The sequence below is a fragment of the Panthera uncia genome, assembly GCF_023721935.1.
Source record: "Panthera uncia isolate 11264 chromosome E2 unlocalized genomic scaffold, Puncia_PCG_1.0 HiC_scaffold_20, whole genome shotgun sequence".
In the NCBI taxonomy this organism is placed as follows: Eukaryota; Metazoa; Chordata; class Mammalia; order Carnivora; family Felidae; genus Panthera; species Panthera uncia.
The window spans coordinates 24,544,782-24,571,965 of NW_026057589.1; the positions used below are offsets into that span (position 1 = coordinate 24,544,782).

Here is a 27,184-nt window from a genome sequence, read left to right on the forward strand (position 1 = left end):
CGGGGGCATGAGCCGCCCCGCGGCCCCGCCGCGCCCCCGCCGCCCGCCGCCGCCCGCCAGGGGCTAGAGGCGGCCGCCGGGAGGGCGCGCGGCGCCGGAGACATGTCCAGGAGGAAACAGAGCAACCCCCGGCAGATTAAGCGTGAGTCAAACTTTGCCCGCCGGCCCCCGACCCCCGCCGGCCCCCGCCGGCCCGCCCCCACACGCCCGGCCCGGCTCTGCCCGCGACCTTCACCCCGCGCCGCGCCCCCCGCGCTGTGCGCCCCGCGCGCGGTAATCTAATCGCCGGCGGGCCGGGCCCCCGCGTCTCGTTTCAGGGACCGGGGGTCGGGCCGGGAGGAGCGTCCGCCCGGAGGGCCGCGAGCGGGGCGGCTGGGGGCGCGGCCAGCTCGCGTCCTGCCCCTCCCCCGCATCCCTGAGATGGTGCGGCGATAAGGCGGCCCCGATCTGGGCTCAGATAAAGTTTAAAATATTCCATTCTGCAAGTCCCATCCTGATAAGATCGCTCTGTCGGGACGGGCTGAAATTGTGATCTTATCTCGCCGCGCGGTTGACTCTCCCAGGCTTTGTATCTAGAGGGAGAAACAGGGAGACCTGGGAGGGAGAGGGGGCACCCGGGCCGCGTGGAAATGCATGGCTGAGTGGTGGAGACCGGCCCGCTCCCACCACCTCTTCTGCTGGCCCTAGAGCCGCGTGGCTGGGGATGGGGGGCCGGTGCAGCCACCGCAGCCCGTGCGCTCGGTTCCAGCCGCGCAGACCCCCGCGCCCTGTCGCTGGGGTCTCGAACTCGACCCTTCCCTGCCCAGGGACAGCCTCCTGGAGGTCCGACCTTACTCTCTGTCCCGGCCAATGCCGCACGTGCAGCAAGCAGGCAACCCCCCCCACACACACACACACACGCACCCCGCTCATCCGAGGGGGCTCTCCTACTACCCCAAGTCAGGAAAGGGGGGCTTCCAGAGACTAGGCCCCAGGTCACCGTCGCCTCCTCTTGCGTCCCATGTTTCTCGCCCATCCTGCCCGCGGTCCGCTCCCCAGGGGCACGGCGCGGTCTAAGTCCTTACTGCCAAAGCCCCGTGGTAAAAGCAGCGCCGCGCGCTCTGGGCCACTCGCAAGGAGCGAGAGCGTGAGCACACAGGAAGCGCCGCTCCCCACCTCACGCCAAGAACTTCGCGCCTTCGCTGCCAGGGCCTGGGCACGAGATTTCCTCCGGGGGTCGCGTCTCCCAGGCCAGATGGGAAGCGAAGAGGGGGGCCCAGCCCTCTGCCCAGCCTCAGGCGCCCAGGCATGCCACTCTGTCCACATGACCACGGCCACCTGGATCCCGTGTGCGCGCGCCTGGGGAAGTGTCCACCCCTCAGGTCCTAGAAAGGGGCCACGCAAGCATAAATCTGGGTTCCTGTAACCCACTCCCCCAGTGTGCAAGCGGGACCTGTTTTCTGAAAGTCGCCTTCTATCAAGTCGACTTAAGTATTAAAACCACCCACGGGTCCCCGATCTGCGCTGATTCTCTGGTTTCTTTTTCCCCTCCTCCCCTGTGCGCCTCTGTTGGGTCTGTTCTCGTGTGTGCGTGTGTGTATGTGTTTCAGCGTGATGAGAAATACAGATAGCGCGGGCAGGAGATCTCAGGCTGGGAACCGATCGACAGCGCAGATAAGGCCTCGAGCAGGGCGAGCGCCGGGGCCCAGCTGGGTCGGCCAAGGGTGCGCCTTGGGGACTGGGACCGCATCGGGCGCGCAGGCGAGCCCCCCTCCCCTCCCCGTCCGCCGCTCACCCTCCGCGCGGCCAGGATCCGTGCAGGAGTGGGGGCACAGCAGGCGGGCTGGGCACCCTCCCTGCAGACCCCCCGCAGCCCCCACCCCGGGCGCCTCCTCCCTCTGGCAGATCTTGGCGAGTTAAGATGCGAGCGCTGATTGTCACCAAGCGGCGGCGCCCGCCCGCCCGCTCGCCCTCTGCCCGCGGCTGTGCGTGCGGCCCTCGCAGCTGTGCGCCCGCCGCGCTGGCCTCACCTGAGACCAGGCCGCGGGTGTGGAGGGGGAGGGGACCGGGCGCTGCGCGCCACCGCCCCCCGCGCCCTCACCAAACCGGGGCGCAGCTGCCCGCGCCTCTGTGCGCCTTTTGTTCCGCGAGGAGATAGATGTGCCGCGCTGATAAGGCGCGCAACCGATGGCGGCGGTGATAGGCGCTTCCAGTTATTAACTTCAAACGTGGGAGCGGGGGGAGGGCGAGGCAGGAGCGCGGCCTTGGCCGGCCAGATGGCCGAGACGATAGGCTGGGGCCGAGCTGGCTGGAAGCGAGGGGCAGAGCCCAGCTCGGGACCCCCGGCCCGCCGAGCTGTCCTCCCGCCCGGGTCGATGTGAGCTCCGATAAGCGCAGGGCCCGGCCGGCCGGATGGCGATCGCCAAGAGCGATAAGAGGCCTTATCTATGGCCACCAGGCCCGGCCGGGTTCGAGGCAACCACGGCGCGAGGGGGGGTGGGGGGGGGTCTCGGCTGGGAGAGCGGCCCGGCCCAGAGCCGGGGCAGGGGGAGAGGGCGTCTGCTGCGGGTCGTCTGGGCGAGTTTTCTTCCCAAACATACTTAATTGCCAAGAAGTCGATCCTCCCCTGCGGGTGGTACAGTCCGTCAAAATGAAAGGAAAATGACTCTCGCTGGCCCGGAGCTCCGGGGCCCGGTGGGGGGGGGGCACCCCGCCCGATTCCTATCAGATGGTGTGAGATAGCCAGAGGTGGGGTTTATCACCTCCAGGAGGGAGCGTGTTTTCCTCTCCACCGCGTTAGGGTTGCTGTGCGTTCCTGGCAAGTTTTAGATGTAGCCTGCTTGGAGTTTTATTGAAAAACACCGAGGTGGTTTCCATGGCCCAGGCTGTTTGCGGTGGGGGCAGGCCAGTGCGCTGGCGGTCTTTCTGAGCAGGCCCCCCTTGATTCAGCAGGTTTATTGGTTTATTGAGCACTTGCTGTATGTGTGCACTGGGTCCCAGCCCTGTCTTAGGTGTGGCTGGGGGGTGGGGGATGGGCATAAAGTAACAGGTACAGTCAGACACGTCCCAGAAGGGGGTACCTTCATCGAGGTCAGGAATAGGCCAGCCACAGAGGTGCCTCCAAGGGACAGTGGGCTGGCCTCAGTTTCTGAGCTCTGAAAAACGGGATGATTCCTGGCTGTTGGGGGGGGGGGGGGGAGAAGGGCTCGGAGGCACAGGACCCCAGGGAAGGGATGCCTGTGTGAGGAGGTGAGAATGAGATAAGAAGGGTGGGGCCAGGCCTCGGTTTCCCCTCTCTTGAAAAATACGGACAGGAACAAGCCCCCAGGTCCGACTGGTGATGTCACTGCAGTGGGAGGGCCCTCAGGGACCACGGTCCTAGATACCAAGTGGAAACCCAGGCCAGCCAGGTGAGGGGCTTCCAGCGGAAGCTGGGGACTTGCCCCGTCTGCCCCGGCCCCAGCGGCCACTCTGCCTCCTGTGAGGGTGTTTTCACACATGCTTGGAGTTTGATTAAAGAAATTATTGGTGGCCACAGGATGACTAATTCACTCCGTGCTTCAGACTCACCCTCCGCTCTCTCCAGCAGCTCGACACCCACCTGTGGGGCCGCCAGTGCCTTCTGGTGAGGGCCGGTTCCGGGGGGGGCCTGGCTCGGGCCCAGTAGGGGGAGGGGGTGGTCTCCCCTGGAGTTTCCGTCGGCATGGGAGGATGGCACACACACAACATTGCACACCGTCCTCCCAGCTACGGGAGGCCCCTGGGAGCCTGCCTGGCTCGCAGGGGCCACCCTGCAAGGCCGCACCTCACTGGGAGGCACCTGGGAGGTGGGGCACCTGCTGGTCCTGGTGCACGGCCACCGTGGGCAGTTCACTTCCACGGCCTCCATGTCCCCTCTCTGAAAGACAGGTGTGACAGTGCCTGCCCTCCAGTTGTCAACAGGGACGTAAGTCCTGTCCTCCACTGGCCTCGGCCCCCTCCTCAGAGCCCTGGGGGCACGGGGACCCATCTGTGGTGAGCCGAGGGGATGAAGGGCTGAGACGGCCAGGAGGGCTTTGCTCATGGGCCCCCAGCCCCGAACCCAGACTTGAAAGGGCCTGGTGGTCCTTGGGGGCCAGCCATCACCCCTGAGGTTGGGTTCCCCCTGGCTCCAGATGGCTTAGTTTTCCTGCTGTCCTGGGCCTCAGGGAAAACGAGCAGTTCATTCCTGCATTGGACGGTGATAATCATATTGGCTAATACTTAGCTTACTCTGTGCCTGGCCACACGTTACCTTAAAAGAGGTCCTATTCTTGTCAGCTTTCTGCTGTCCCCAGGCTTGTCCGGGTTCAGTCTCCACACCTGTGAAATGGGCCTTTGGGAGGGGAGGCACGCCGGGGTCCCTCGCCAGCCTAGCCCTTGCCACATCTCCCGGGGCTTCCTTCCTGAGACCCTACTGCGCAGGGGTGGCCCCTGAGGAGACTTCAGCCAGCCCTGCCTGGGGGCCTGAGCTCTGGCCGAGTCCTGCCTGCCCAGCCAGCCCCTCCCTGGAGGTCACTGGGAGCCCAGCGTGGCACCAGCCCCGCCAGGGATTTAAATGGGTCAGTTGGGGAAGAAAGGAGGAGGGAATGTGATGCCATTAATTGTACCCCTTATCTCCTGTTTCTATGCCAACCAGACGTTCCTGGGGCTTGACGGACTCGTGAATAATACTCCCAGCCGGCCTATCTGCCATCGACGGGCCTCCTCCTGGAGGCAGCTGGTGCCCACTGATTGGTATCGCCAGGCCCAGAGACCCGGGCCTGGGCTCCTGCCCCCCGCACCCCCCACCCCCTCCAGCCACCGTACCCCTGGAGCTGCCCCAGGGCCTCCGCTCCCATTTCACAGAGGGGGAAACTGAGGCCACAACCAGCTGTGCTCACTGAGCTTTGTCTACCACTCCCCACTCAACAGGAGTCGGGGGTGGGGGGCAGTGCCTGCAGAGGGAGTTGGCCTCCACATGTACCTCCTGGCCGCCTGTGGGCCTCGGTGTCCTCAGCCATCACAGAGGGAGGCACCCGGCCCATAGGTAAGGGCTTAGCTACCGTCAGGTTGCACTTCGTGTGTTCCTAGGAGAAGGAGAGTCTCTGCGTGGGGACTGGGGGTGGCAGCTCCCAAGGCAGCCCCTCACCAGGGCCTGTGTGTCAGCTGAGGGGCTGGCTTCTTTCAGTCACTTCTGGCCCCGGTGCCTTTGCACGGGCAGCTCAGATCTCTGCTGCCCAGGAGGAGGGACTGGGTCTGTCCTGTCCCCACATAGTGGGCTTTCCAGAACTCTGTCAGATAAATGACCTAATGGAGACATGGCATGAAATGGAGTGGGACTGTAAGCAAGGCCTGCCCGAGTGAGCCTCGGTCTACCCATCTGTAAAACGGGGATGATGACATTGCCGGCCCCCGAGCACAGCCATGAGAATCCGGGGGAGACTCGTGTCGTCTGAGATGGTGCCACTCTCGCGTCACCTCCGCACAGCTCCCCCGCTGAGTGGCCTAGGCGAATGTCTCTCTCATTCCCAGTCCTGCGATTCTCATCTGTAGAATGGGTGTGACGCCGTCCCCGCTCTCGTGGCTGTGCCCGGGCTCAAGCAGGGCTGGGCTACCGTGGGTGCTTGATGACAGCGGCACTCGGGGGGCACCTAGGCTGTTTGTTGCTGGATGACCTGTTGCCGTCACCGGCCCCTGGCTGCTCAGGGGCCACTAGGCAGGCTGTGGAGAGGCCCTTCCCTCCGGGACCTCAGGGCTTCCGTCCCCACCGTGTCCCCACACCAGGAGCAGAGGCTTTATGCTCTAGGCCTGGGCTGGCCTCAGGGCACCGGGCAGAAGGCCAGCCCTCATCACCCGAGTGGGAGGCCACTGCTTGGCCTTGAGTCCTGGCCTCACCGTGACCCTGTGGGCAAATGACTTCTCTCAGCCTCAGTTTCCACTTTTGAAGCAAGAGCTCAAGAACGTACCTCCTTCCTTGGGCCTTTACGTGAGGTCTGTGAGGTCTCAAAAGCAAACTGTAAAGTGCTGTCTCAAGGTCATGTCCTCAGTGGATGTGGCAGGCCTGGGAGCTGCTGGTTGCATTACTGAGATTTTGCGAGAAGCCTGGGGGACTGGACGCTTCACACGGAGCCCTGTGTCCGGCCCCCCTGCGCCTTCGGGTGTTAGTTTTTGAAGGGACTTGTGGGCAGGGGAGGTGGGGGGGGCGAGGGGCCCAGTCACACCCTGGGCTGGGCGGGGCCCGGGCCCTCCTCAGTCCTCCTCTTGCCCAAGCATCTTACCTGCTCTTAGGCTCATTGTCATTATCGATTCACCGATCTTACAGATGAGAAAGCTGAGGCCCTGGGAGACTGTGACACCCTCGAGGCCACACGACAGGAGCTGGGTCTTTGGACCCCAGGGGTGGGCAGAGGCTTCTCTGGACAGTGCCTGCTCCGCTCCCCCAGGCCACCTGTTCCAGGACCCTTCCAGCCTAGCTCCCCCCTCCTCCTCCACCTTCCAAGGCCCCCTGTTTGGGAGAAGGCAGTGTCCCCGCTGGGTCAGGAATGTGACCTTGGGCCAGAGCTGGGTTAGGCCGATAAGCAAGCCCCTCCCCTCCACCCCCTCCTTTCTGCCTCCCCTGGACCGGAGGGTGTGGACGCTCAGAGCCTGGGTTTCTCTGGGTTTCACATGTGATTCTCCTCGATGCCTGCTAAGGTTGGGGTTCTCGACCCATCTGACACACAAAGAAATGCAGGACCAGAAAGGGCGGGTGGCTACAGCAGGGCCGTGCACGGCGCACGAGCAGGAAGGATACAGACGGGGTCGAGAGGGTGGTCTGCTGCAGGCCTGCCATGGCTCCCAGGCGGGGGGGGGGGGGGGGGGGCTGTGTCCTAGACCCCCGGAAGTGGCAGGCACACCGCTTCCTGGAAGGAGGGGATGGCCACAGTGGGGGCTGCCACAGCCAGAATCCTGCAGGGCTAAACTCTGCAGGTGTACAGAAGTTACCCCGCCTTCGCGAGGCTCAGTCCTCACCTTTGCAAGATGGAGATGTCATGGGGATACCAGGCTGGGCTCTGAGGGCGCCCAGGCCCTCTGCAAGCTGTTGAGCCTCGGTTTCCCCCATAAAATGGAACAGTGATGCCTACGGTGCGGGCGGGGTGGGGGCAGGTGGTGTAGCGGGTGCGGCCTGGGCCAGAGCTGGGGTGTCACTGGGGTTGCGTGACAGAATTCAAGTGAAGAGGACAGAGGGTCATCTCTCCCCTCCTCGGTCGCCCTAGGCCTGCTTCCTGCCCGTTCCTCTTGGTGTCTGACTCAAGCCCTGAGGCTTTCCTCATCTGCCCTGGGCGCTCGCACCTGTCACATTCTCCTGCCTCAATTTCCCTTTTTTCCATCAAGCCTCTGTGCTGCAAGTAAGACCCAGGAAAGGGGGCCCGGGGCCAGGTGGTCATGCCTCTGTCCTGCAGTGAGCCCTCCACTGGGGACAGGGCCTGGCAGGCAGTGGCAGACTCTTAGCCCCCAGGGAGGGCTCGGTGGGGGGAGTCTGGCTTTGGGTGCTTGGACGCTTGAGACCAAAGACAAGGCCTCTGCTCAGAGCTCAGAGCTTTGGGCAGCCACAGGACCTCGAGTGGCCTCCCGCCATCCAAACCCAGCTTGTCTGCACCCCCCCCCCCCCCCCCCCCCCCCCCCCCCGCCGGCTCATCCTGCCGTCCTGAGCGCTTAGGAAGCCCCTGCCGAGGGCCCAAAACTTAAAGACACTGGCTCCTGCCTTTCCTCCGGTAACTTCTGAGGGACGCTCAGTGACTAGCCCAGTGCACAGAAGGACACTGAGGCCTAGGGGGTTTACAGGTCAGACCCAGGGCTGCAGCTCGAGCTCCCCACCCTGGGGGAGGAGGAAGAGGATGGTTACAGTGGGGGTTTCCACAAGTTAAGCTCTCTTGGCTTCCCTGCCGGCCTGGCAGCACCCGTGCTCAGGTCCAGGAAACCGAGGCCTTCCTGTGGTTCCGGGCAGTGTCCAGCTGTGGTCACCAGGCTGTTTCTCACCGGCTGTGTGACCTTGGGCGAGTCCCTTCCCCTCTCTGGGCCCAGGCGGTTGCTGCCCTGCACTCCAGCTGTGGGAGAGGGACCAGAGCCCCAACGGACCCAGTCGGTAGGGCAGTTCCCGGGACCCAGGGGGTCAGATGGGGGCCCCATGCGGTGGGCGGTCCTCAGGGAGACTTGCTCCACCCCTCAGACGCTTCTCGTGAAGTGGGATCACTAAATCCTCGCGGGGTGGGAATGAGTGGGTTTGGGGTCCCTTCCTTTGGATGAACAGGGGTGTTCCACGCAGGGGCCAGGGGTGCCCCACCCCCTGGGGTCTGTCCTGCAGGAGGCCTGAGGGCAGCGGGGAGACCCTTTACCATTTGAGGGGTGGATTGAGTATATGCCAGGCCACCGAGGGGCTGTGGAGCCAAGCCTCAGGTCAGGACCTGCAGGGACAGAGCCCAGCAGGATGTCCCCACCTGCTGATTTTGCCGCTGGGGTTAGGGTCTGGAAAAGGCCCCAGGGAGGTCGGTGGACCCTGCAGGCCACAAGGTGGGAGGGCATGGGGTTCACCTCCTACCCCCACCTGCCGTGCCTCCACACCCCCAGCCCTCTTTCACTTCATGGGCCTGGCACAGCTCAGGCGGGCCTGGGACCACTGTGACCCTGAGATGGCTTCCTGCCTCGGTTTCCCCTCCTGTACAGTATGCTCACGCCTGGCTCTTTCAAAACCAGACATTTTCCCAGAGCACAGAGGGAACCCCTACGCTCACTGTGGTGGCTCTGACGGTCAGGGGCAGGGGCACCCAGGCCCCCGGGGGCCCCAGCCAGGCCAGCTGTCCCCCTCTGCCTCTTGGCTGTGCCGGCCGAAGCCCCGTCCGCCCGGAACTGTCTCCCGTCCGGGCCTCTGGCGGGCGCGGGTTTCAGCTCCTGTGATAACTCGGAAAGTTGAACTGGCCCCATTACTGCGCTGAGATGGTTGGCGAGATACGGCCTTGATAATGGGGGAGATACGGCGTCTCCGTGGCCAATAGCCCAGCCTCCCCACCCATTAACATTCCCCACCAGCGATCCGTCCCTGCCGCCTATCTCCTCCGTTTCCACTCCTCCCGCAGATAAGAATGGAAATTCTGACTTCATAGCTCACTGATTAAAGTGTCTGGATTTCTTGATAATACACAGATAAATTATGTTTTTGAAAAAGAAGGTAGGGAGGAGGGTGGGGATGGTGGGGGCCCTGGAGGGGAGCCCTTGGCCGCCTCTCCCAGCCTCTCCCGGCCCCCGGGGCCCGCCTGCTCCTCCCAGGCCTCCCCAGGCCTCTGGACCGACAGTGTCCAGGGGCCCGGCCGGGGAGGGGAAGGCTCTGGCCTCCACTCACAAAAGCAGCAGGAGTCGTCCTGGGGGACGGAAGGGCACCCCTGGCCTGGGGCGTGAGCCTTTTTAGGGGAGATTTAAGGCACTCCGCCAGAGCAGGGGTCCGGACCTGCTGCCTGGGCTCAACTCTGGACACGCTGGCCTTAGTTTCAGCATCTGACAAATGGGCCTGCACTCCTCGAGAGGACGCAGCACCCGGGGGCAAGAATTTTGCCCGTTTGGGTGTCTGCTGACTCCCGGCACCCAGGCCAGTACCTGGTCATACAGCTGGTGCCCAATAAATGTTGAGGGACCAAGTCGAGCTTCTCTTGCAGCTGGGGAGGCAGGGGGCTCCCGGCTCTCTCCCCCCACCATCCTCAGCCACCCTGCCTTCCTCACTTGTGACGGTCGGCGCCCAGATGGGACTATGGTGCCATCTCCGCGTCTGTCTGGATAAAGCCGCCTCCTTCAGCTGATCCGAGATCCTTCGATGATGGTAGCGCGATTAGCAGCGATTAGGGCCCGCGTGTGGCTAATCCTCCCGCTGAGGGACAGGTGCGGCGGCCGCGTGGGGGCCAGGCACCCATGGAGCTGTGCGCACCCCCCACCGTGTGAGTGGGGACACCAAGGCCCTGGGGGCATGCCTGGGGCTCCCAGCAGGTGCAGGGCTGCTGGCCACTCCCCTCCCCCCCATCTCTGTATTTGTTTTTTAAGCAACTCCCGAGAAATGAGATTCTCTGTGATCCCAGAGACAGCAGGCGTGAGTGGGCAGTCAGCAACATTTCTGAGTGGTTCTAGGACCCCCCACTTATAACAATCCTCATGGTGGTCTTTGTTAGGTAGCAGCCCCCTTTACTGAGTGCTTTCTGTATGCCAGGCCTGGGCTTGACCTCTGCTACCCTGTAGCATCCCAGCAGCCCTGGAAAGTTTACCTCTGATTTCGTTTCTTCTCTGAAGAGGACTCAAGTCTCAGAGAGGTTGAGCAACTCATCCAAGGTCACACAGCACAGTAGGGAGCAGTAGAGACTGACATAGCTTCCTGGCCAAGGTCTGGATCTCCATCACAGCTGAGGATCTGGGGGGTGTTTGTAGCCATAGTCCCGCCCCCCCCTCCCCTAAAGGGTCTGCTCCCTCCATTTAGGGGAGAAAGGCCCAGGCACAGAGAGGGTGAGTGCGTGCTTGGAACCACACAGCCCTGCCTGAGATGACCAGATGACAAGGTGCCTCTACTCCTGCTTATCTCTGGGGGGTCCTATCATCTGCCCCCAGAAAATAGGCTCCTTTGGTGATAAAATTGGTTTCTTTGTGTCTTTTGGGTTTTGGTTTGTTTCAATATTCTAAAGGAAGTCAGCTATTTCCAGTAAAATGGGTGCATATGTGGGGGAGGAGGATGAGCGTAGTGTGCAGTGACCAGGGTTCAAATTCTGCCTCCTGGGTCGGTAGCCTGGGCAAGTGACTTCATGTCCCTGGACCTCAGTTTCCTTGCCTGTGCAATGGGCATAATCATAATTCTGTCCTCCTTAGCCTTTGAGGACAAAGGCAGGAGAGACGTGGGAGAGTGTCCCAGGCCCATGTGTAGCAGGGTGGGGGCGTGCCCTCCAGGGACATGTGCAGGGTTGAGGTCCCTGGGGCTGCCAAGCCCATACACCCTACGGGGAGCCTACCAGAATTCTCCCTGGACTGCTTTTGGTGAATAGCTCTGGGTACAGAGCACGGAGCCCCTGCCACACCGTGCTGTGTGTGGTTAGGTCTTTGGGAGTCTGGCTCCCAGAGCCAGAGGGAATACAGACGGGATGTGGGGGTCCAGGCTGCCCCCCTTTGCTGTGGCTCACAGGCACGGCTCTGTTTTGAGACTCGGTTTCTGCATCTGTAAAATGGGGCTGAAGATGTTCAGGTCCGCCCTGTAGGCCTGGTTGGGGGAGGCCTCCGGGTCCTGCCCAGCCTCGCCCACAGGGGCTCACAGGCCTTCTGGAGAGAGGGCTCGGCACCCAGTCTCCAGACCACTGGCCTCCAGGCCCCCCCGCCCCCCCGCCCCCTTGTCTGTCCCCTCTCTGGGCCTCCCCGCCCCCATCCGAGGCCCTTCCGTGGAGCAGCAAGGGCAGAGGCACAGCTGCTGCTGGTCCCTGCTGTGACCGCAGTCCCGGGACCCCCCACCCTTCCGGTCCGGGCACAGGCCAGGGCTCCGCGTGCTGGACACAGCGGGAGGGACCTGAGCGAGGGAGGCCCCCACCCCTCAGTTCCCCGGCGTGGGGGGTGGGGGTGGGGTGTGGGGGGTGTGAAAGAAAAGGGAACTCTGATAAAGGCGATAGGCGTGTGTGCCGGAGGAACCCTATCACCTTATCTATCTGCCTGCTCTCTCTGAGCCTGGCTGTTGTTCCCTTATCTCACCCACCAAAATGCCAGGAACAAAAGCGCGTGCACATTCACACTCCCACCGCGAGCCCACCGCCCCGCAGTTCCTGGCGCCCCGAAAAAGGATGCCACTAGATCTGCTGGGGGGTTCGGGGCCTCTTAAAATCATCGGGGTCCTCGTCGTTAGTTTGCAGAGGAAGCCAAAACTTAGCCCTCCCTGAGAAGAAGCAGCTGAAAAGAAGAAGTTTCCCCCTATAAGCCCTCCCTGGAGGAAGGGAACCCAGCCTTGGGATGAGGGACCAGGTCCCAGCTGTGTGGCTGCGTCCTGGCCACGTGACCCTGGGTCGGTCTCTTTCCCCCTCTGAGTCATTCATAATGGGCGGGGTAGGGGGGAGTTTGAGGATTTAACGGAGCTTTAGAGGAAAAGGAAGAGCTGGTACTATATAACCAAAGGCCTCCCCATGTGGCAAGTGGCCATTTTGTGTCCCAGACTTGGGTCTGGGGCAGGTCATCCAGAGCTTGGCACCCCCAGAACCTGCTCCCTCAGAGGCCAGAGCCCGGTCCCCCCCCCCCCCCAGCGCCCAGCGTCCCGCCCAACCCCCTCCAGCACCCCTAGCCCGAGCCCCCAGAGCCCAGCGTCTTCCAAGCACCCAGGCCAGCCCCCTTCCCCGAGCTCCCCTGGCCCCCTGGCTCCCAGAGCCCAGCGCCCCACGCCCGCACCGCGCTGAATCCCCCACCCTCCCCCAGCCCCCAGCCCAGAGCTCCCCTAGCTCCGCCCCCCCAGCCCAGGGTCCCCCACCCCCCAGGCTCTCCTAGTCCCGCCCCCCAGAGCCCAGCGTACCCCTAGGCCATAACCCCACTCAACTCCTCCCCAGGCCCCGCCCCCGCGGCCTGGGAACCAAGGATCTGTGTTCCTGCAGCCAATGGGAGCGAAGATGCAAATGAGCGTTTGTGAGGCCTGGGGATTGGCTGAGCTCCACGCGTGAGGCGGGGCCACCTCAGAGGGGGCGTGGCTCCTCGAGGAGGAGCCCTTAATTTATGGAGTAGGGGATACTGTCTTGCCCGGACCTTGACCCCCTGATGGAAATCCCCCCAGCTCTGGAAGGGCCAGCCTTTCCGGGGCCTTGCTAGGGGGGCCATCCGTTTGCCCAGGCGCTTGGGGATAGACAGTTTGGCCCTTGGATGACTTCCTGCTGACCCTCAGGGCCCAGATCCCCACAGCCCCAATTAAGGGACCAGGACTTGGGCGTTCCCAAGATCACTCCGCCAACTCTGACTCCCAGATGGGAACACTGAGTTCAAAAATGGGGCAGGGCAGCTCCAGGCCGGCCAGCTCCGCCTGCCTGTGTCTGGGGCACCTCCAGACTCTGTGAATGCTGTCCCCCCCATCTCTGCCTTCCCCTCCGCTATGATTCTTATTCAGGACCTCACACTGCCAGGCTCGCGGCAGCACCAGGCTGCGATGGGGCCGTGGTACCATTTTAATGAGTGACAGTCCCAACCCATTTGCCAAACCTGCTTTCCTATCAGTCGAATGGGAGGGTCTGATCTGCCTGCCTCTCAGGGCAGTCTCTGTGTCCTCTGACAAGGACCATCTGCTTCCTAGGCCTCAGTTTCCCCATCCAGACAATGAGGGCTGAGACAAGACTTTCTCAGGGGGTTCTTTAGCTTATCTGTGGTTGTAGTTTATTCTAGAAACTTGGGGTCTTTCAGATATTCCATCTTCAGAAATTTACATGACAGGAGACGATATCTGCAGGAAGTGCTCAAGAAACTTTGGGTGTTCTCACTGTGTTCAGAGTCACTCTGCACCCCATAGTTTGTCTTGTCGGTAAGACGGGGCCTGCATAGGCCCAGCTGGCCTAGAGCCTGGCTGGAGCCGCCCCCCCCCCCCCCCCCATTTCCACAGCACCTGCAGGACTCCGTGACCTGAAACCCCAGTCACAGGCGTGGGTGTTTTTCAAAAATGCATAAGTGGAAAATAGCAGAGGGGCAAGGAGGGAACAGGTTTGGGCTGAGATCTAAGGAAAGGAAACAGGGAGGGGGCTGACGGACCAAAACCATGCTGTTGCCCTGTGACCTCAGCCAAGCCCCTTCACCCCCTTTAAGACAGGTGACACAGCCTCCCAGGGCAGGAGTCAGAGGGACTCAGCACTCAAGGGTGAAAAGGCAGTGCATAGGAACCATCGCCCCAGAGGGGCACCCCGGCACCCACCGCAGACTCTCCACAAGGGGCCCCCATTCTGTAGCAGCTCTGTCTCCCCCAGGACAGTGCGGGGCATACAGCAGGTGCTCAATCAACTCTCTCAATTGATTTCAACCTCCCCGTGCCCTACCCCCCAGCCCCGGCCCAGGAAAGCAAAGCAAAACCAACGGCAAAAGGAAAGGAAGAGGAGTCAGTGCCTCCAAGTGACCACTGTCGTGTACAGAGCCCCAAAGCCCAGGGAGTAGGGGTCATAACCAGCAGACAATGAGGACCCGTCCCTGCAGCAGGGCCGAGGCTTGCTTCGTTGGGGGCTGACTGCGGGGGAACAGGGACAGCAGGCTGACTTCTGGACATCCTTGTGCGTTCAGGCCTCCAAACTTGTCTGAGTCCCTGGTGTTTTGGGGATTTTGTCGGGGATCCCCATGACCCTCACAGGGGCTCGGTCCCTGCCCCAGACTGGTGAGCCCCAGACTGGTGGGGGAATAGAGAAGGAATACCAGGAATGAAGGCTAAGGACGGAGGGTCCCCCTGTAGCTGGGGGACTGGGGTCCTGGCAGGCAAGGTGGCCGTTCTGAAGCCGACTTTAAGGAGGGACAGATGGTGGTAAGTGTTGAAAAGAGCATTCCAGGGAGAGGAACGGCAGAGGCAAAAGTCGCGAGCAGGGAACGAGCTACCGTGGTGGGGAGAAGTGACCGCCCCCACCGTGCGTTGCACAGGGCTCAGTTCAGATGCCAGTGCCGCCCCCAGGACACGCAGCGCCTTCCTGTGTGCCCTTAGCAGCCACATCGCGGGCAGGCCCCGAATGTGGGGTAGGACACGGGAACGCACAGCCCCTCCCCTCCCTTCTCCTCCTCAGGGACCAGACTTTTCCTCTCCACTTACTCTATCCTGACCCTCAGGTCAGCAGCTAGACAGCCATCATCACCATGGTTCACCTTAGAGAGGTCAAGGCCACGGGCTTTGGAGCCACACAGCCTGGGTGCAGATCCCAGCCCCACTACTCACTGGGTCCTTCTGGGCCAGTCACATAAGACCCTCAGGCCTCGGCCCTTCTGTGAGAGACCAACAGGGCCGAGCCCTGACAGGCATCGAAGGTTGGCCGGGACCATTCGTGGGACAGGTCAGTGTGTCTGGCCTCCCTCCTAGCCTCAGCACGGCCCCCAGCACCCCCACCCTGTCCATCGATGCAGGACCAGGCCCCTGCAGGCCCCAGCCTCAGTCTCCACGGCCAGCAGGTGGAGCAGAAAGTCGCGTGTCTGTGGAGGGCTGTGCACACATGCGTCTGTATCCCCGAGGATGATGGGAACAGACACTTATGTGGTGCCTGCTGGATGCCCCACAGCACTGGACAGCAGACTTTTTATTTTTTTGTACTGTAGTGAAAGATCCCAATAGAAACTGTACCCATTGAGTACTAACCCCCTATGCTGTCCCCCCATCTCCTTCCTGGGCCCCTGGCAGCCTCCGTTCTACTCTGTCTAGAAATTTGAGGCTGATTTTCAGCCTCCAGTTTTCAGTTGAGGAAAGAAGCTTAGGGTGGGTGGAAGGTTTGAGCTGCAATGTGCCTCACTCCAGCTTCCTGGACTCTTCAGCTCTCTCTGGCCCCCGTGGGGACGAGGTGCCCCCTGGGCGGGGAGGTTCAGGCTCAACCCTGCAGAGCCACTGACTTCCTGTGGGACCGGGAAGCCCCCTCCACTCTCTTGGTGCCTCGGTTTCCCCATCTGTGCAGTGGGGACAGAGTAGATTTGCTGCTTGGGACCTGGCCACACCCAACAGGGAAAAAGCCTAGCCCAGAGGCCCTGGCTTCTTCCACCCTGCGTGGCATCCCTCAGGGGCAGGAGACACAGCCTGGGGTGCTGGGCTCACAAGTCTGGACGCTAGTCTCCCAGGCCTGGGTGTGCATTCTGCTCCTCACCCAGAAAGAGCATCAGGACAGCCTGGCCCGGAAGAGGGGCCCCGGTGCCACGGTGTGAATGAAATCCTGAACCCAGGGCCCGGAGCCGGCTCTGGGGAGTCCCCACCTCTCGGGGATGCAGTGGCCATCCCGCGGGCCGGTGCAGGAGGGAGAGCCAGCCCCCTAGGTGAGGGGGGTGGTGTGGAGCCTAGCAGGCCGTCGCTCCCCCCGCCCCCCCCCCCCCCCCATGGCAGGGCCCTGTCACACTGGAGCCCCGTCCCCTTCCAGGAAGCAATCTGCCTCCATCCATCTGACGCGTGGGCCCGGCGACGGCTCCATTAGCCCGGCCCCCGCTCCCATCCATCAGCCCTTATCGGCCCATCTGCAGAATCACTGCGGAGCCGGCCTGGGCGCCCGTTTTCTCGGGCCCTACTTCCCTGTCTCCGCCCCCGGGGCGGCCTTCCCGCCCGCCGGGGCCGCCGCCTCCCCCGGGTGCGCCGCGGTCTCTGCCCCGGCCACGTGGTGCGCGCCCCGCCCAGCAGTGTCAGTGATCGGCTCTGGCTGCGGCAATCTCGGGTAATCTATCAGCGGCTATCGGGCCCATCGGAGGGCCGGGAGCGGCCAGGCCCAGAGATGGCGCCAACCCCCAGCGTCGATAAAGTCTCCGGGTTCAGCAGTGATGAATGCTGAGTGAGCGCAGGCCGCGGATAGGATGTGGACTTGGCAGCCCGCAGCTCCGGCTGAAACCAATCTGTCCCTATCAGCCGGGCCGGGCTTTCCCAGGCCCGCTCCCCTTCTCTCTGCCTTGCCTGGCCCGGCCCCTGCCCCTGGGGACTCGGGCGGGGGCGGGGGGCCAGCCCACCGGCCCTGGGGAGAGACCGAGACGGGGGAGGGTCCCGAGTGAGGCCCAGGAGATGGCATGGAGCTGGGGGCTGCCCGGAGGCGGTGGCTGGCCCGGTCTCCCGCAGCCCCAGGTCCCCCTTGCTCCCCACGGCGTGAATCAGAGCCGTCTGCCTCTTACCCACCCGTCCTTACCCCACCAAACGCCCCCGATTCTTTACAAGCACAGCTTAAATAGCGCCTCCTCTGGGAAGTCCTCGCCGACCACCCACCCCCAGGCCCGTCGTCCTTGCCCCTCTCCGTCCCGCAGCCGCCCTTGCCCATCGTGGCACCTGAGGTGTGTGTCCCACCCTGGTGCGCCCGCTTGCTCACGGGTGCCCCGCTGGTGGAGGAAATCAGGGCGCTCCTGCGGACGAGCCCCTCCCCGCCCACCCGCAGGGCAGTGCTGCCAGGTTGGTGGATCAGTGCCCATTTGCCGGATGCGAACACCGAGTCCCAGGCAGATGCCCCGGGCCCAGAGCCACATGCCCCCGAGCCCCTGAGGCCTCCCATCTGCCTTGCTCTGAACGGCCACGCGAGCAGCGCCCAGAGGCCATGATGGGGCTGGGTGGGGGCTGGCGTGGCTGTCCTCTGCCTCAGTTTCCTCATCTGTACAGTGGAGCCGGTTTCTCTACGGGCTGGTGCTGATGAGGGTCCCGGTAGAGCTTCGTAAGCTGCCGAGGGCTGTGAACCCGTGTCTCGCGGATCAGAGCCAGAGAGAGCCATAGCTCCTGAAGGGACAGGGCCCCATTTCACACCCCTGCTGGTGTCCCTTCCCCACAGTGGGGAGGCAGATGGCCACCCCCGGGCAGAGAGGGCCTTCTGGCCGGAGCCCCAGAGTGAAAAGCTGGCGGAGCCTGGGTCCTGGCCTTGGGGAACAGACAGGGGCCAGACAGGGGTCACACAGCAACCAAGGAGCAGACGGGGTAGGAATACAAAGGTCTTCTCTGAGCCGCAGCGCTACAGAGCCAGGAAGAGGAACAGTGGCCTGGTGAGGGGAGAGACAAGGTCTCAGGCCCCAGGGCCACATAGACCTGGCTCGGGACCCCCAAGGGGATGGTGGGTGAGGCGTCCAGGGGAAGCAGGAAACACCGTGTGTAGGGCAGGGCCCAGGAAGGGGGGCAGGCGGGCCACCTGGCCACCCTCCTAGCTGTGAGGCCTTGGGCACGTCGTCACCTCTCTGTGCCTGTTCCCCGTCTGTAATGGGGCAGCCTTGAAGTCCCCTGTGGTCAGGTCCCCACAACCACGCCTGTTTCTCGTGCCCTGAGAGGCCTCTCAGGGCATGTGTTCCAGGGTGCCAGGCTTACCCTGGGCCCCCACTGGGCGTGGCTGTGGGACCGGGGCAGTTAAGCCCCCCAAGTTCCGCCTGTCGGTTATGGGGCTGGCCACGGGAGGAAGTGGCAGTGGCTGGGGCCGGGATATACAGGACCCCTCCGGCGTCAGCACCCTGTCCCCTGCCTGGAGTCCCAACACCCACCCAGGCCCTAGGGACCTGAGGCAGGGCAGGCCCAGCCTATATTCTGCCTGTGGGGACAGGTGGCATGCCCCGGTCCCCCAACCCCAATAAGAGGACTCAGACTCCAAGGCTCCCCTCTGCCCAAGCCCTCCGCCTCCCCCGGCCCACAGTCACCAGTACTCACTGAGCACTTACTGTGTGCCAGGCACTGCCCCAGAGCAGGGGTGCTGCTGGGCACAGCCAGTGAGCCCGCTAATCAAGTGAGTACCCTGTGAGCCCGTGGGCAGGGCTGAGGTCAGCAGGGCCACCGCCAGGAGCCAGACAGGTGCTGGCATGGGTTGTAGCCCCAGCAATGGTTTGGTTTTCACAGAGAGAGAGAGAGAGAGCGAGAGCCAGCCCGGGGGGCATATGAGCAGAGGAGGGCAGGTGTTGGATGTAAGCGTGACTCTGGAGATGGGTGTGACCTTGGAGTCCACACTGAAGGCCCCAAGGAAGGACCCAGGGAAGGATGAGGCCTGGAGGAGAGGGCAGTCACCGGGTAAGGGGCGCGTGAGGCCCCAGAGGTGGTCCTCCTGCCCCTGGGCCTAGGACACTGTTGGTTATGGGGACACAGGGACAGGATGGCCACATGAGCATCCTTGCTGGCCCTGACCCCTTCTCCCACCTGCCATCTGCCAAGGGGTACCTGACAGTGAGTTCTGGCCATTGCCAGGCCGCCCGTGAGGGAGGAACGGGTGTGGGGAGAAGGGCCCGGGGAGGCTGGGAAGGGAGCACCGAGCCACACGCGGTGGGTTGGCTGGGGATGAGGGCGGAAAGGTGGCGGGTGCCATAAAGAGCCCCAGACCCTGACTGCCCCTGGGAGCTTGCGGGGAGAAGCAGGCGAGGATCCCCTTGCTGGCGGCTGCTTTTCTGCACGAGATCTGGCCACGGGGGCCCTGGCTTTTACTTGGGTTACGCAGGACCGTTCCAGCCATCTTTCAGTAAACACTCCTTTGAAAGCTGAATCCCCCTTGAAAGGATGAATCTTGATGTATGTGAATTATTTCTCAGTAAAGTTTCAGGGTGTTAAAAGCTCAGATCCCAGTAGCTCTGGTCCGTCAGTCTGGCCTCTGTTCCCAGAGCGTGCAGGGCCCTGCCTGGCACTCTCCTGACACGGCAAGGTTTCTCTTCATGCCGAGGGCGTCTCCTTGCCCTGAGACAGCCCAGGGTGCGTCCGGGCTCCTCCAGCCTGGCCTACCTTGGACAGCACCAGTGTCCCCACCCAGCCCCCATGCGTGACCCCGGTGCTTGCGGGCCGGGCTGGGAGGCGGCATGGGTGGGGGTATGGCTCACCCCCCGGGCAGCAAAGCAGCTGAATTGACAGTCACTTATACACAGGATGACAGGGAGGGCCTGAACCGCCCCCCACCCCCATCCCCCGCTAAGGTGTGTGGGTGGCAAGGCCCAAGAAGCAGACAGTCTAAGACCCAGATGTCTGGAAGAGGAGTAGTGAGCCTCCCGTTGCAGGGTTCATGCAAGCACCGTCAGACGGACGCTTGGTGGGGAAGCGGAGTCAGGGAGTCGGGGGGCAGAACCAGTGTCGGGGGGGCGGCCACGGGTGCAGAGGGTTCGGATGCCTGTTCTCCCCGCTGTGGGCCAGGGCACCCGCTCGAATAAGCCAAGATTATCTCGCCAACATCCTCTTGTGGTCGCCCCAGCTGTCAGCGGGCTGACCCTGGGTCGAAGAAGCCGCCGACGGGTCACAGCGGGGGCCTACGGCCCCTCCCAGCCTGAACCCCTCGTGGCCCCTGGGCCTGCCCGGCCTGCGTGGGAAGAGCTGGGGCTGAGGGCTGAGGAGGCCTTGACCGGGCGGAGGGGCAGCAGGGGCGTGCAGACGTGGGCTGGCGGCGGGTGTGGACTGGGGGCGAGGTGGACCCGCGGGGAGAGCCAGGCTCCACGCAGTGTGTGCGCCGGGCCCCCCCAGAACTCCATGTCCCTCCCGGGGAGCCCCCTCCCCTTCGGGGCTGTGAGCTCCTAGGAGGCAGTGGGCCGGGAACCGCCTCTGTCCTAAACGTCAGAGAAGCTGACGGTCTCCAGTGAATGAACTGCTTCCCCCAAGCCTTGGCAGTGTTCGCTGGGGGCCTGGAAGCCTGCCCCTTGACCCCCACTGTGCTCACCCATCTCCCTCTGTGGCCCCGCCACCCATCAGCCGTGCGAGCCCGGCCTCACAGGCCCTGGACTGTCCGGGGCTGCTCTGTGCTGTGGGGACACCCTTGCCCTTCGGCAGCGCCCGTGCGTGGGGCTCCCCTCTGCTCCTCCGGGGCGTGCCCCCCTCCGAGCCCTGTTCAGCACCCCCTCCTTCCAACTTGCTTCTCTCTACCCACCTGGGCCTGGGAATTGGCTCAGCTGCTTGTCAGCATTGTGTGTAAAGGCACGAGTCACTGGGCCCCGAGGGGCTGCAGGTGGGGGGGTGCAGCCAACAGGCCAGAGCAGCCACGGCCCCTGTGTCCTGGGCCTCACTGGCCTCCTCCATCAGTCACCAGCTGGATTAGACACCCTCCTTGCTGGGAGGGGACTGAGAGCATCCAGTCCTGCTTGCCAGGGCCGGGGAGGGAGTACTTCCCCGGCTTCAGACCCAACCCCGGCTGCCTGGGGGACCCGGGCCCCTGGGACTGCCGGCCACGGCCCCCAGTCGCCCGGAGCTCCCACAGCAAGGCCCCCAGAGGGGAACGGCGCTGTCCCCTCCGTGGCCTGAGCCACCCCACTGCCCCCCGGTGGGAAAGTCTGAATCTGTTGCTATTTTCTCTCTGTTATCGGGGCCTTATCTGGCCACCGTGTGCCACCCAGAGGTCAGGGTCCCTCTCCGGGCAGCACCGCGCCCCCGCCCGCCCAGCGCCCCGTGCCTCGGGCCTGCCCACCGGCTGCCCAGGGCTGGCGAGACAGGAGGCCAGGCCTTCTGCCGACCTGGGGGGAGGTCCTTCCCTCCTGCCCGCACTGTCCCCCCGCCAGGCCCCAGCTCTGTCCACCAGTCCCCCTCCCCCCAGAGGGCAGGTGTGGCGCCCCCTGGAGAGTTGAAACAAATAACAAGACTTGTAATAATAACCTGTCTGTGCTCAGCACCCACTGGCACCACCTTGCTGAACCCTGACCCCAGCCGGTGACGTGACATCCCTTCTTTCCATGCGGAAACCAGGCTCGAGGAGGTGTGGCCTGCACCAGGCCACCAGCCTCAGCCTCCTGCTGTGCCTCCTGCCAGGGATGCTTTTCCCTGGCCCAGCCGCAGGCAGTCCCGTCCCCTTCCAGAGCGCCACTCACTGGTCACCTCCTCCAGGAAGCCTTCCCTGACTGGCACCTGCACCTCTCCTTCGGGGCAATGGCCGCTTGCATTTTTCACTTTGCTTTCTCGGGGGTGGGGTGTCTGGGTTGCCGTGGGGTCTCCAGGGGCCTGGTGTGGAGCCTGGCAGTCAGCGAACCCAGGTTTGACAGGTTAATGACCGAGTCAATGAGTAAGCGAGGCCATGGGAGGCGAGGGCCGCCAGCACTCCAGCTGTGCCTGCTGCCCTCTCTGGGAGGCTGGACACGGGGGCGGGGGAGGGGGAGGGCCACGTGGCCCGGCAGTGTCCACCCCGCCCCCGGGCCCGGAGGCCTGCCTTCAGGCAGGAGGGGCTCCTGGGCAGGTGTCCCACCTCTGTTTTATCCTCTGTAAACAGAATATAAGAAGGACCCACGTAATGGGCAGGCCCACGTGGTGGGGCCTCAGGTAAACACTCGCACCCGTAGTCAGGCCCCGAGTCAGGGGAGGGGCTCGTGGGGACTCCGCCCCTGTTCTTTCACATGTTTCCAGCGGTCTCGGGGTGCAGGCACAATCACCCCTGTTTGATATGGGTGCAGCCTGCAGGGACCAGCAGGGACTTTGCCTAGGACCTCCGGACTCCCCGTCCAGTGCTCCGTGACACCGTCACCCGCACCCCGCCTGGCAGGTCCACCTGGGGGCCAGAGTCCGGGGGGGTTTTGTCCCCTTCACGCACATGAGCTCTGGCTTTCTTAGGGGGGGTCATTCAAAAGGCCCCCCCCCCCCCCCCCCCACCGCATCAGCTGCCTCGCCATCAAAGCCAGGAGGGGCTGTTAATCGTGCAGCTCGGGGACTCGGAAGGGAGAGGGGGACCATCCCTCTGCACCAAGCCTGTCTCCGTAATTCAGTCTTAAAGCATGAAAAAAGGGAGTTGATGAAATTCTGCTATCAGTGCCGAGCCAATATGCAAAATATCTCACCCCAATCAAATAGCTATTACGTTTGCACTTCCATTCCGGCGTCCGGCTTAATGAGCAGGAGCCGAATCGGCGCGGGGTGTCTGCTCGCCGTGATAACCGAGGGGCTCCGGGCCGCGGGGGCGGCGCTGGGACCGCCCTCGTCACCCGCGGACGCCCCCGGACAGGTGTGCGGCCTTGGGCGCCAGCCTCCCCGCCCTGCCGGGCCCTGCGGCCAGTGTCACCCTCCATCCTGGTCTCTGGACCCGGGGACAGTGGAGGCAGGTGCGGGGCCGCCCTGGTGCAGGGGAGGCCTGTGCCTGAGCCAGCGTCCGCAAGGGTGGCGTGTTTGGGGAGGGTCCTGTCCTGCCTGTCCCCACCACTGCTTCCTCGGGGCTGGCGGGGCATGGGCAAGTCGGTTCACCTTGCTGGGCCTCAGCTTATTCATCTGCAAAGTGGGCGTGACCTCTGGGCAGTGTCAAGAGGGTCCGAGGAGGAGACCCGCCCATCCTGACTGCCCCACACCCCACGCCACCCCCCTCCCCCCGTCCCAGGCCCTGCTGTGCAGCCAGCGATGGTGACCGATGACGGTGACGGCCTACCCTTGGTGCGTGCTTACTCCGTGCCAGGCCCCGAGCTGAGCTCAGCGTGGATGAGCACCGCACTTCATGTGGCGTAGGAGCTGTGCTGGTTTCCCCAACCACAGACAGGTACAGCTACTTGCCTGAGGTCCACACAGCACGCACACCTGCCCTGCCTTGCCGTGGACAGGCCTGGCCTGCCTGCTGGGGCCTCCGGCCAGAGAGTGTCCCCCAGGGGCCAGGCGGGGGCCATCCCTAGCGCAGGGCACCCGGGGAGGAAGCCGTGCCTCCCTGAGGTCTGGCCGGTGGAGGAAACTTCCTTCCCAAGCCCCCGGGGCAGCGGGACCCGGGAGCCCCCCGTATGACCCCAGGGCTGTCCCCGGGGGCGAGATGGCACGCTCCCGGGGTGCCGAAGCAGGCACACGGCAGCCTTTCCCAAGACGCGTCCCGTCTGCGGGCTCGGAGCGATCTGCTGGCTGGCGGTCGTCGCCCGCATTATCAGAGCGGCTTTAATTGTGCCGGAACTGAATTAGCGGCGTTGGAATAAATTGGCGCAGCCCGGCAGCCTCTTTCTTTACGCTCATCGTCACGCCTTTGTGCGACGGGAGCCTTTGTTCTCCCATAAACGGACCCGCCGCGAGCTTGGAGCCTCCCTGGGTGGCTGAGGCCCACCTGAGCTAGCCAGAGCGTGGGGAGTCGGGGCTGCTGTCCCGGGGTCGGGCAGGTGTGGGGAGGCATGTGCCAGCTCTGCCCTGGCATCGGCCCCAGGGCTCTGGTCCCTGCCATCCTTGAGAGCAGCAGGTGACTTCATACCCACTCACTGGAGCAGGCAACCGAGGCCCCGAAGTGCGATGGCCATTGAGCAGGAGGGAGCGCAGCTGGGGGGCCTCCCCTGACGGCTCTAGGTGAGCCCAGAGGGCACCTGCGCTTCTCAAAAGGGTCCGGCAAAGGGTGGGCCCCAGAGGCCTTGGCGCTGCCCGCTGAGGCTGGGATGGCCGCGGTGACCGGCAGTACCTGCCCGGGGCCAAGCCCACGGGCAGGGAGGTGGAGGGACTAGAGGCCAGCCTCCACCGCAGCCTCTGTTTTCCTGCCCGGACGCCAAGGGAGCCCACGGCAGGCCAGGCCTCCCACCTGTCCCGGGGCACGTTGGGCCACTCTGGGCTGTGCCCCGTCCACCTCAGAGCCTCCCCTGCCCACGTGGGTGCATTGACACGGGAGCGCAAGGCCTGGCCTGGGGCTGGTTCTGTGTGGTCTGAGCCTGGCCATGGCGTACTGAGCCCCTGCCCGCCTCCTGTAATCACAGCGCTGATGAGTCTGGGCGAGGAGGCTGGGACTCCGATCCCGAGCTGGAATCCAGGGAGCTGCAGGCGGGAAACCCCCTGCCTGGGACTCTCTAAGGCTCCCCAGTGCCTCTGGGATTAGCATCCACTCCTACCCTGGCCTCTCTCCAGCCTCCAAGCTCTTCCTCCTTTCCCACACCCAGCTCTGTCCAGTCCCCAGGCCCTCTGTCCAGTCCCCCAGCTGTATGTCCAGCCCCCAGGCCCTCTGTCCAGTCCCCCAGGCCCTCTGTCCAGTCTCCAGGCCCTCTATCCAGTCCCCAGGCCCTCTGTCCAGTCCCCCAGCTCTGTCCAGTCCCCGGGCCCTCTGTCCAGCCCCCCAGCTGTTTGTCCAGTCCCCAGGCCCTCTGTCCAGTCCCCCAGCTGTATGTCTAGCCCCCAGGCCCTCTGTCCAGTCCCCAGGCCCTCTGTCCAGTCCCCCAGCTGTATGTCTAGCCTCCAGGCCCTCTGTCCAATCCCCAGGCCCTCTGTCCAGTCCTCCAGCTCTGTCCAGTCCCCAGGCCCTCTGTCCAGCCCCCCAGCTGTCTGTCCAGTCCCCAGGCCCTCTGTTCAGTCCCCAGGCCCTCTGTCTGGTCCCCAGACCCTCTGTCCAGCCCCCCAGCTGTCTGTCCAGTCCCCAGGCCCTCTGTCCAGCCCCCCAGCTGTCTGTCCCCTCTGAGATCTGCTGGCAGGAGCCTCCCCTGTTGTCGCTCTCTCTTTCTCTTTCACTTGCCTCCCTCCCTCCCTCACGGCATTTATCATTTGCTGTTGTTTTCTGTTTGGGGCCCAGTGGGGCCGGAAGTCCCCTGCAGAGTCCAGGTGTGCCCGGCACTGAGGCCTCCTAGAGCGGTGTCTGCCCCACCTGTCGCCACACCAGGAACACTTAGCGTTCGTCATTGTGGTGGGCCACCATCTGCCTGTGACCGGGAAGGTGAGCTGAAACGCAGACAGGACACCAGCTTGCCCACCTCCCTGCTCCATGGAAATTGCCAGATCGGGAAAGTCAGCCCGGAACCTCGGTCACAGTGCTGCTCGTTCTATCGTGGCCTCGCGCGTCTCCGCTGCCAGGAGCCAGCTCCTGTGGCCCCTGGTGGACGCTGGTGACAGGTTTCACCCCGGGGATAATATGGCAAAGGCAGGGAGTGAGTGAGGGCAGCAGGAAGAACACTAGGGCTTTGGTGAGAAGCCCCTGAAATGGCAAATTTTGGTCTCTGTTTTTCTGGGGAGAAGGCACTGCCTTTCACCACATCCCCACAGGGGCCATGATGTGCCAAAGGTCAGGAACCACCGGCCACAGAGGCACAAATCCCAGGCGAATCTCCATCTGCTGCTGCTTGCTTGCCTCCAGGGACGGGGAGCTCAGCCTCTGAGAGGTGGACGCTCCGTTCCACATGCCTCAGGTGCCTTCTGCCTCCGATGCCAGCAAAAGCAAGCCCCATTCTGCCCCCATCGTGCGCTCCCATCACATGGATTTGCGGCTGTCTTCGTGGCTTCCAGATGTTTCTTCCTGCTCGGTTTCCTCTTCCTCAGCGGCAAGAGGGCCCAGAAGGGCATCCCCTCCATCCATCCTGAGTAGGAGGAGCAGGGGGTCTGTGAGTCAGGCCCCTCCTCCACGCCACACCCGGAGGACGGGTGTCATCTCTGCGGTGACGGTGACGGTGACGGATGGGGTGGGGGGGCGGGGCAGGAGGCAGCTCAGCCCCAGCACCTGTCTCCAGCCCTCAGGGCCCAGGCTGAGTCAGCCGGAAGGGGCCTGGGGAGACGGGGAGCGGAATGAGGATGGACACCTGTTCCCGATTGTCCCTCCGCCCGCCCCTCTGGACCCACTAGTCTGACCTCAGGGACACGGTTGCTGCCCTGACTGGGGGCACCTTGGCGGCTCTGGCTTCCCCACTCTCCTGGGAGGTCTCTGGGCTGTGGGCCCACCTTGTCGGCTGTAAGGGGGGCTCTGTGGGACCCCCCCTGCAGGAGCCTCCCGGGGAAGGTGGGATTGGAGTCAGGTGCCCCAGGCCTGCGGCTCTCCGCCCCCAGAGGCTGCAGACACCTGTGCCCCCACCTGTGCCCCCTCAACCACTTATTCGCTCAGAAAGGTTTTCTGAGCACTTGCGTGCGCCGGACGCGGGGTCCACCCTCAAGCTCCCGAACCTCGGTACCTGAGTGTGGGGGGCTTCTCGCAGGAGGTGTCCTGGGCCCAGGAGAGGGTGACCCTCTCGTCTCAGGGGCCCTGAACCCCCAGAAGAGTGTACCTATGGGTCGGGCGAGGGCTGTGCTTCATGCAACCCCCGGAGGGCCCCCCCCCCGGGCCAGAGGGGGCACCGCTGCTGCTCCCACAGCGTGAAACAGAGTGCAGGGGAGAGCACGCCGCCCCCAGTGCTGGGGAGACCAAGGAGGGGCTGGGACCACCGTCCTGGCGAGAGGGGCCCGTGGGCAGGCCGCGGTTGACGGGAGGGCCGGGACGACCCCAGGTGCGGGGTCACTGACGCAAGGGTGAAGTGTGCCAAGTCTTGGGGGCGCCCCCCACGGCCCCCCACGGCCTCTGACCCTGCGGGGCGGCCGAGCCGGTGCCGGGAAGGGGTCGGGACGCCCCACGGAGCCTTACGGATTCCCTTCGGGCTGTTGTGCAGGTTCCCTCGGAGACGTGGAGACCGCAGAAGAGGACGCCGGCCTCCCGGAGCAGGAGGCTGGAGCCGTGGGGCCCGAGGCCGTGGGAGAGCCCGAGCCCCTGAGCCCTGCCAGTGCAGGTGAGTCGCGGTGGGCCCGCCACGGGCCCGAGTCTGACCCCTGTGTCGCACCGCCCCCCCTCCGCGTCCTTGCCTGTGACTTCACGGAGCCAAGTCCTTCTGGGACTCGGTTTCCTCACCCATGAAGTGGGTGTTAAGCTTGGCGGTGTCTGGGCTGACTGCTCCGCAGTTTCCCACCAGGGCGATGATGCCCCGGGGACAC

General features: G+C 64.1%; 1 protein-coding gene across 1 annotated transcript in view; it reads left to right on the forward strand.

The window, feature by feature from the left end:
• ZFPM1 (zinc finger protein, FOG family member 1) overlaps positions 1–27,184 on the forward strand; it is a 68,947-nt gene that overhangs the window by 3,957 nt on the left and 37,806 nt on the right. The window contains 11 exon segments of the mRNA XM_049622395.1: positions 688–871; positions 15,808–15,969; positions 16,171–16,358; positions 16,933–17,074; positions 19,815–20,007; positions 22,427–22,629; positions 22,899–22,951; positions 25,119–25,172; positions 26,072–26,225; positions 26,419–26,706; positions 26,866–26,982. Of these exon segments, the coding sequence (XP_049478352.1) occupies positions 688–871; positions 15,808–15,969; positions 16,171–16,358; positions 16,933–17,074; positions 19,815–20,007; positions 22,427–22,629; positions 22,899–22,951; positions 25,119–25,172; positions 26,072–26,225; positions 26,419–26,706; positions 26,866–26,982 (1,738 nt within the window).